General features: G+C 44.1%; 1 protein-coding gene across 1 annotated transcript in view; it reads left to right on the forward strand.

Annotated features, from left to right (window-relative positions):
* Nucleotides 1-10,017, forward strand: part of CCDC60 (coiled-coil domain containing 60) — a 210,346-nt gene that overhangs the window by 136,698 nt on the left and 63,631 nt on the right. The window contains exons 3-4 of the mRNA XM_011928720.1: nt 1,164-1,334; nt 8,229-8,336. Coding sequence (XP_011784110.1) covers nt 1,164-1,334; nt 8,229-8,336 — 279 coding nt within the window. The remainder of the gene's footprint in view (nt 1-1,163; nt 1,335-8,228; nt 8,337-10,017) is intronic.

Below are 10,017 nucleotides of genomic sequence, written 5' to 3' on the forward strand. Positions count from 1 at the left end.
CTCTCTCTCTCTCTCTCTCTCTCTCCCTCCCTCCCTCCTACTAAACCATGAACCCTGAGAGACCCAATGTCTTGTTCATCACTGAATCCCCAACAGTCAGCACAATACCCAACACATGTTGGTTGCTTATTAGGAATTTGGAGAACAAATAAAATTGAATTTGAGAACCAACATTTACATCTAGGAACAAAGTGGGCCGACAGACAGAAAGAAACATGTAGACACCTCTGCATCAGTCCTTCTCCACCACAGGGCTGCTAACTCCAACCCCGAGGTGAAGACTGGCAAAGCGCAGGGAGGTGTGTAGCCCATCAGGGCTGAGAATGTCTTCACATCAAGCCAGCATCAAGACATCTGACTGGGAAATAGTGGCTGAGTTGGCATGAAGAGAAGAATGAAGTCCCAACATATGTTACTTGACACAGCAAGAACCCACACATTGGTACTTGAACTTCTGTAGCACTCATGTTCACAGATGTGAGCATTTAGGCAAATCAAAGCGAGGGCAGCCTTGGCCAGGAGCCTAGGCCCTTTAGTGCCTGCTATGCCATTGATTTTCATGGAGGAACCCCTCTTTCGTGCCAGATACTTCACAGCTGACCCCTTCCCATGCATGATGGTATCCGATCCTGCGGGCTGTGAATTGTTATGTTCACTCCATAGCACCTAGCAGAGAGCCTGGTGCTATAAGTGAGCACTCCATAAATATTTGTTGAGTGATGGGATGATGAAGGAAATGAGGCTCAGGGAGATTCAAGGACTTGACCAAGGTCTTCAGTACAAGGTGGATCCAGAATTCAAACTCAGGTCTGGCTGACTCTGGAAATCGACAGGTGGGAAGGCCCTTGCCCTGCAGGCACAAGGGCATGCTCAGAGATTACTGGTCCCAAGACAATAAGAGTCAACTCATATTTTTTTTTAATGTGTGTCTCACTCTCCTGCCTCGCTCCCTCTCTCCCTCTTTCCCTCCCTCTCCCTCTCTCTCGCTCTCTCTTTCTCTATTTCTACCTGTTTCTTCATCTCTATCCCTCTTTATCTCTCTTTTCTCTTTCCTCTCTCTTTTTCCTCTCCTTTTCTTTCCTTCTCTCTCTCTTTCTCTCTCTCTCTCTCTATCTTCCCCCACCTTCTTCCCTCTCTCCCTCTTCCTGCCTGCATGTCTCCAGCTTTTTGATCCAGTCTGTGAAGACAGGCCGTGGATATTTTGCTATTCTGAGGGAAGAGACTGCAAAGAAAAAGAAGCAACAACAACTTCAGAAACTGAAAGAGGAAGAAAGAAATAAATTCCAGCCAGCCAAAAAGATCTCAGAAATCCAGTGTGGGGACACCTTATTGAGGTAAGTGGGTGCAGTAGCTGTGGCACTGAAGGTTTTAGGAACGACCACTAAGAGTGAACCCTGCCTGGTTAGGTCAAGCGAGTGCAGCTATCTCAGAGCAGGTGCCCCTTCTCAGCCAGGCATCTAACACCTTCTTTAGTGTGATCCAACCAACCTTGATAGCCTCGCTTTCTGGTATTCGCTGGAATATCATTCACTTATCACTAACCACCCAGCTTAAATGCTGCCCTCTCCCAATACTTCCTGGAATTCAGTCCAACCATCTGTACCCATTTGCACTCCAGGTCCCCATAATACGTGTTTATATGCTAGTTTGTTTTATTTCACATCAGTATCTCTGTTCCATACCTTCAACTGCAGCCCCAGGGCCTGGCTCACTGTCCACAGAAAGCAGGTGCACAAAAAATGCCTCCTTTTTTTTTTTGAGACAGAGTCTAGCTCTGTCACGAGATCTCGGCTCACTGCAACCTCCGCCTCCCGGGTTTAAGTGATTCTCCTGCCTCAGCCTCCCAAGTAGCTGGGATTACAAGTGCCCACCACCATGCCTGGCTAATTTTTTTTCTGTATTTTTAGTAGAGATAGGGTTTCACTGTGTTGGCCAGGCTGGTCTCGAACTCCTGACCTTGTGATCTGCTCGCCTCAGCCTCCCAAAGTGCTGGGATTACAAGAGTGAGCCACTGCCCCCAGCCTCCTTTTTTTGTAAAGGACTACCCCCTCATTGGAAAAGGACTATCAACAGATTGGTCCACTATGAAATGCCCATGCATATAATAATAGTAATAACAACAATAACAATAAATACAACCATATTGATGTTTACTGTGTGCTTTATGCACACCTATTTGACTAAATTTCAAAACATTCCTGATATAGGTGCTACCATTGGCCCCATTTTAGAGATGGAGAAATGAGGCTTAGAAGTTAACTAATCTCCCCCAAGGTCAGTGTTAGAAAGCAGCTCTGAGTCCCAAACTCAATGGCACCAAAATCCATCGACTGCACCATTTGGCATGGACAAAGTCCTGGGATACTGTGAGCTTGTGCAGACGGAATGAGGCACAAACCAAGGAAGAAAAGAAGTGCCAAAGCAGCCAGGGAGGAAATGCAGGGTAGAAAAATGGCCTGCAGCTGTAGCCACTCTCCTGTGAGAGCAGCTGTTGCAACCCTAGCTACACATTAGAATCATCTGGCAAGTTTTTCAAAACACCACTGTCCAGGCCAGTTGCATTAGGCTCTCTAATGTACATTAGCTTTTCATACATTAATTTTTTTTTATTTAAATAGTTTTTGGGGAACAGGTGGTGTCTGGTTACATAAATAAGTTCTCCAGTGGTGATTTCTGAGATTATGGTACACCCATCACCCAAGTAGTGTACACTGTACCCAATGTGTAGTCTTTTATCCCTCACCCTCCTCCCACTCTTCCCCCGGGAGTCCCCAAAGTCCATTATATCATTCTTATGCCTTTGCATCCTCATAGCTTAGCTCCCACTTATAAGTGAGAATATACGATGTTTGGTTTTCCATTCCTGAGTTACTTCACTTAGAATAATGGTCTCCAACTCCATCCAGGTTGCTGCAAATGCCATTATTCTGTTTCTTTTTATGGCTGAGTAGTATTCCATGGTGTATATATACACCACATTTTCTTTATCCACTCGTTGATTGATGAGCATTTGGATTGGTTCTATATTTTTGCAATTGTGAATTGTGCTGCTATAAACACGCATGTGTAAGTGTCTTTTTCAGACAATGACTTCTTTTCCTCTGGGTAGATACCGAGTAGGGAGATTGCTGGATCAAATGGTAGTTCTGGTTTTCCTTCTTTAAGGAATCTCCATACTGTTTCCCACAGTGTTTTTACTAGTTTACGTTCCGGAAAAAAAGTGCTCAGCATCGCTAATTATGAGGGAAATGCAAATCAAAACCACAACGCAATACCACCTTACTCCTGCAAAGAACCGCCATAATAAAAATAAGTAATAGATGTTGGCTTGGATATTCATAGAATTTTGTTAAGTTCCCCTAAGTGAGTCCAGTGTGAAGCCACGGTTGAGAGCCATTATGCTAAGGCTGCCTTCAGGAATCCAAACTGCCAGGTCATTTGCTGAAAATGAAATGGAAGCCACGACAGACACCCCCTTTCCTCCGCACTATTTCCCAAATTCTGTTCTTCAGAATGTTAATTTAGAGAATGTGAATATGTGCTTCTTATAAACAAGGGTCCTGCCAATGGAATCATATAATATGTGACCCTTCTGTGTCTGGCTTCTTTCACTTATAGTGCATTTGAGGTTCATCCTCGACAGACAGCAGATTGGTGGTTGCAGGAGGCTGGGGACAGGGGGAATGGGAAGTGACCAGATGGGTCTGGGTTCCCCTTTTGGGAGTGATGAAAATGTTTTGTAACAAGAGGCGATGGTTGTACAACATGGTGCAATGTACTAAATACCACTAAATTCTCCTCTTTAAAACCGTTCATTTTATGTTCTGTGACTTTCATCTTAATAAATTTTTTCTTCAGGCCGGGCATGGTGGCTCACGCCTATAATCCCAGCACTTAGGAAGGCTGAGGCAGGAAGATCACTTGAGCCCAGGAATTCAAGACCAGCTTGGGCAACATAGAGAGATTCCATCTCTATTTAAGGAAAAAAGAAAAACATACATAATTTTTTTCAAAAGGAACAAGGGTTCTTGTCGGTGAGACCTGGGGTATCAAGTCAGAGGAGAACAGGACCTCTTGAAAGCCCAAGGTTCCAGGTGATGGATGAGAACCCAGACTGCAAGACCTCATGGAACTGGTATATTTCCAGTCACCTCCCCCTGAATCATGGCTGTTGGGATCCCAGAATACTGTGGAAAGGGTCTCCTCCTTGACTCCTCACTGGTGTAGACCCTGGGATCAGCACAAATTGTGCCTTCCTGATCGAACTCTATGGCACCCATAGAGTCTGATACTCCTAGTGACAGACTGGCAGCCTTTCCCTGGAATAAAGAGAAGGCATGAACTCACAGCTCTTTTTTCAGGTGCTATGCTCAGATTGACAGGCACACCCAACAAGCACTGGGGAAAGAGGGTGTTTATGAAAGACACTCCTGTGCCTGTTTAAATGACTCGGGTGTAATGTTCCACTTGTTTGGACAGAGTTTTTAATCCATGGTCGTAGAATGCAATTCTCCCCTCTCCAATCCATGTTTCAGTGTGTGAGACATGGTTTATTTAAAGTTTAATAAGTTTAAATATGCATGAGATCGCTCCTCTTGTAGATTTTGGTCTGGTTGTGTCTTATCTGGTAGGTTCTATGAGCTATACAAGGATGGTTATTAAAATAAAACTGGAAGTCATTATGGCAATGTAGCCATCAAATGCACAGGTGGGAGGGTGTTATAAAGTAACATTAGGAGATTGTCTGTATCCAGACAGGGTAGTGGTGGTGAAGTCCACAAGCCTTGGAACCACTTAGGACTTCCCGCATACAACTGTTTAACTTTGAACAGATCCCTGTACCTCTCTGAGTCTCCTTTCCTTCACGTACACAAATAAATGGTACCAAACTCCCGAGCTTAATTAATTAATTATGAGGATTAAATGAAATGATACTTAGCCTAGAGCCTACGTATAAGACCTGCTCAGTAATTGTTCCTACTATGATGCAATAAAGTGAGTTTGAGCTCTCTGAGCCTCAGTTACTTAAAATCCTTAAATGTATGGCTAAAAATCTTAATTTCCATGAAAGCTAAAAAGCCTCTCACATCTAACAGCAATGCTTCCATAGATAAAATTCCTATCACAAAAGTATAAAAAATACAAGTGTTCATTTATAAATACTTTTTAAACAAAGTATTTGATCTTGTGCATCATAAAAGCGAAAGGAATTATTTTCTCCCCTCTGGATCTAAGACCACAGAATACATTGTTTTAGACAAAAATTTTAAGTCTGACAAACTATGCAGGGGAAAAAAAAATCAAGCACGTCCTCAAAGATTTCTGCCTGCAAGCAGTCTTTCCCACTATGCTCGGTGACCTCATTTTTCAGCTGCAGATTCAGCTGAAAAGGTGGGGGAAAAAATGACGGGTAGAATTTGTTTTATTATTGTGGTTGAGAGAAGACATAAAACCAGAGATTAGGAATGTAAAAGCTGGGTTAATTTCCACATATCCTAAACCACTGGAAGCATGGTTGAGCCAGTAAGAAAAGGTCACAGCAATGTATTTGCTTGTGGTTTTCTCAGCTCTAGGGTTGAATAAAGAGTCAGTGGAAGTGAACATTGAAGGACCTAGATTCTGGTCCTAATTTTTGTTAACTCTGTGATCCCAGAATTATTCTCAAATTCCCAGGAGGAAGGTATACCCCTAACTTGTGTCCCAGCATCATCTCCACTGGCCCCCTCCATCCCATTCCCCATGCTAAGCCCCAAGCTAAGTGATCTTTTCAAAATATAAATTGCACGCAGCTGAACACCCTCCATGGTTGCCATTCCTTGCAGGGTAAACACAAAAGTCTGAGCAGGGGTTCCAAGGCCCTGGATGGTCTAGCCTGTGGTTTGCCTCTCCAGCCCCAGCTCATAGCCTCCTCTTACTCCCTCTACCCCAGCCCCACTCTGCTACTTTCTTAGTCATGACATGGCCTCCTCTACAGAGTCTTTACACATGCTGCTCCCTCTAGCTGGAAGGTCTTTCCTTCCTCCATTTACCCAGTTAATTTCCATTCAACCTTCAGATTTCAGCTCAATATTTACTTCTGCTACAGTTACTATCGCCATGAACACCTACTCTAAAACTTATTAACTCAAGATAATCAGAACTGCTTTCTCTCATAAATCTGCAATTTGAGTAAGGCTCAGAGGGGCAGCTCAAAGGACCCATTTCCAAGACAGCTCACTCACATGGGTGGCAAGTTATATTTGGCTGTCAGTTAGTGAACTTGGTTCCTTTCCCTGTGGGCCTCCTCACAGGCTGCCAGCTTCCCCACAGCATGGCAGCTGAATACTGAGTGAGCATCCCAGGACACAGGGAGGAGAGGTTGCCAGTTCCTGGTGCCCAGAATCACATTACTTCTGGCACATTCTATTAGGTCAGCTGGTCACAGAGCCAAATGAACATAGACCTACCTCTCGATTGGAGAAGTTTCAAAGAATTTGGGGGACATGTTTTGAAATTTCCACAACTTCCTCAAGGAAGTATAGTATTCCCTGGCTTCCATTTCAGTCAAATTTACTATTCTAGGCTATTAAAGCACTTTCTCTTGGAACACTTATCACAACTGTGTGTTTGGTTATGCCCATCTCCCCGACTAGACTCTAAACTTCAGAAGAGGAGAGGCTGGATCTGTTTCATGCATTGCTGTATTGGCAAGCCCCCAGCTCAGAGAAGAGGTTCAATAATTATTGGTAGAAATGAATGAATCAAGGAACCTGTCAATGATCCAATCAATGAAAGTACTTAGACTGCGGCTCAGAAACTAAAAGGCCTTCAGGTAACCGGCAGATGGCATGAATTAGAAAGAAAGGCAGAGTGTGAGAACCAGGGATGATTATGTTTGGGGTAACTCAGGAAGCATACACCTCATTCAAAGGTGTCTGTGGCCCATCATTCTTGTCAGTGGAAACATAGGCCCCGAGTGGCCAGAGCCTTCAATTTTTTGAAGGCCAAAGTTTTTCCATTTTTATGTGACATCTCCCAATTTTAAAATATAGACAATTGATTCAATTACACACACACACAGAGAGAGAGACAGAGAGACAGAGAGAGAGAGAGACAGAGAGACAAAGAGAAAAAAAAGAGTGTATTAATTAAAATATGTCTGTGGGCTGAATTTGGCCACGGACAAAAAATTATATACCATACAAACAAGTGCGATGTCTCACGCCTGTAATCCCAGCACTTTGGGAGGCCAAGGCAGGTGGATCACTTGAGGATAGGAGTTCAAGACCAGCCTGGCCAACACAGCAAAACCCCATCTCTACTTAAGAAATATAAAAAATTAGCCAGGCATGGTGGCACATGCCTGTAATCCCAGCTACTCAGGAGGCTGAGGCACGAGAATCACTTGAACCTAGGAGGCAGAGGTTGCAGTGAGCCAAGATCATACCACTACACTCCAGCCTGGGTGACAGTGAGATTCTCTCTCAAACTATATATATCATATGACTCAAGCATGACAACAACCCCCCCCCAAAAAAAAACACCCTATTTTCTATAATGGAAATGATTTGCTCTGCTGTAATGGTGGAAGAAAAAACACCTAAATATAGTATTAAATTGCTATTTACAGAACACAGCTGAAAGTATACCTTACCTGGCCCTTGAAGCAAACATTTCCAACCCTAGTGTAATATACAAGTATACCACATGATTTATCTTGTTTATTCTCTTGGCTCTTCTAGCAGATTATATACTCCATGAGGGCAGTGACTGCTTTTTTTTTTTTTCTTTTTGAGATGGAGTCTCACTCTGTCACCCAGGCTGGAGTGCGATGGCGTGATCTCAGCTCACTGCAACCTCTGCCTCCCGCGTTCAAGCGATTCTCCTGCCTCAGCCTCCCGAGTAGCTGGGACTACAGGCGCCCGCCACCATGCCCAGCTGTTTTTGTATTTTTAGTAGAGATGGGGTTTCACCCTGTTAGCCAGGATGGTCTCAATCTCCTGACCGCCTCGGCCTCCCAAAGTGCTAGGATTACAGGGAGTGAGCCACTGCGCCTGACTGAGGGCAGGGACTTTTATATGCTCTGTTAAGGAACTGCATCTGAAACCCTCATCCCTCCAGCAGGAATTATTTGCCTGATACACAGTAAGTGCCCAGTTATATCTGCCAAATAGACCGTAGCAAGAGAAGAAGGTGTTCAAAGCTACTTATCATTGTTCACTTTGTTTCTCTGTCTGCTTGTCCTTCAGCACATACGATGATGAGAAGCTGAAGATGCTGGGAGCTAGAGTCACACATCGCCCGTTCACTCCCGTCCACAGCTGCATCATTTCTCCCTCGCTACCCGAGGCTCACGTGTAAGCAGTCTCACCTCTGGCTCATTTGCTTTGCTAGCTTATAAATTGAAGCCGAACTGAAATGACTCAACGAGCTGTCATGTCGGGAGCTGTTCCTTTGTCCTCTTGAAAGGGACATGGAGCCTGGAGCTGGCAAAGCTATTTGGCATATAAAAATAACAGAAAGCAGACACAGTGGTTTACAGCTAAGTGGCAAATCAGCTGGGACTGAGTCATTTCAATTCTTACCAAGCCAGACGCTCTAATGTCAAATAGTTTGCAAAGCCTGATAAAATCTGTCTACAGCCTTCGTCGAGTGTGTGTGAGAACATCTCAGCCTGTGCTCAGGGGACACGTTTTCCCCAAGATTCAAGGAGCCGTTTCCTGGAGAAGCCCCTCCAGTTTTCTGACCCGAGGCATGAACTCATCATTGCATGGTGCAAAAGAAGCTAATCATCCTTCCAAAGAACACTCTTGCTTTCTAAAATCTTGACATCTTGTTCCCCTTGTGTCTATTCCAAATCTCAAGCCCAACTTTTTCTTTTTCACCAGTTAGCACTCTTCAGCTGGAAGATTTCAGGCACAGGGATACACGCTTTTGACTTTAGGGCAGGGCTTTTCAGCCTTGACATGGCTGACATTTTGAGAGAAATAATTAATTCTTTGTTGTGAAAGGCTGTCCTGTGTATTGTAGGATGTTTAGCTACATCCATGGCCTCTACCCACTAGATACCAGTGGTGACAACCAAAAATGTCTCCAGACATTACCAAATGTCCCCTGGGAGCAAAAGTGCATGAGCCCCCACCCCACATCACACACACACACACACACACACACACAGACACACACACTCCACGTTGAGAACCACCGCTTTAGGGCAATGGATTCATTTAGAGCTGTGATACAATGATTACAGACTTCTCTGTCTGCTCATTTGTCAAATATTTATTAGGCTCCTACAGCATTCACAGTAATAATGGCCACTCCTCATCACTCTGTAGCATTATCTCACTCAGTCCTCTCAGCCTCCCTATTGTGTAGGTGTATCATTATCCTCTCTGCAGATGGGAAAGCAGAAGCTCAGAGACATATACTCACCTATTCAAGGTCACAGAGGTCAGTCTGTTGCTGTGTCAGGTCGGTCTGACTGCAAAGCCCAAGCTTTCATCACCACACACTACATAGAACATACATCCCAAAGCCTTGCCTTTAAGGAGCTCATAATATATTTAACAAACCAAGTTTCCTATATGTGAAGAGTAAAAGAATGCAAGAGTGAAATCATAGGATAAGATGGCAAACAAAAGAAAATCACTAATAAGAGTACTTAATTCATGAATGGAAGATGCAAAAACCATCACCAACACCATCATCATCATCACCATCATCCTCACCACCATCATCCTCATCCTCACCACCATCATCATCACTATCATCCTCATCACCATCATCATCACCATCATCACCACCATCATCATCACCATCACCATCATCACCATCATCCTCACCACTATCATCCTCACCACCATCATCAGCATCACCATCATCCTCACCACCATCATCATCACCATCATCCTCATCACCATCATCCTCATCACTATCATCATCACTACCATCATCACCATCACCATCATCACCATCATCCTCACCACCATCATCACCACCATCATCATCATCACCATCATCACCATCATCCTCACC

Source organism: Colobus angolensis, unplaced genomic scaffold, assembly GCF_000951035.1.
Source record: "Colobus angolensis palliatus isolate OR3802 unplaced genomic scaffold, Cang.pa_1.0 Scaffold79, whole genome shotgun sequence".
Taxonomy (NCBI): domain Eukaryota; kingdom Metazoa; phylum Chordata; class Mammalia; order Primates; family Cercopithecidae; genus Colobus; species Colobus angolensis.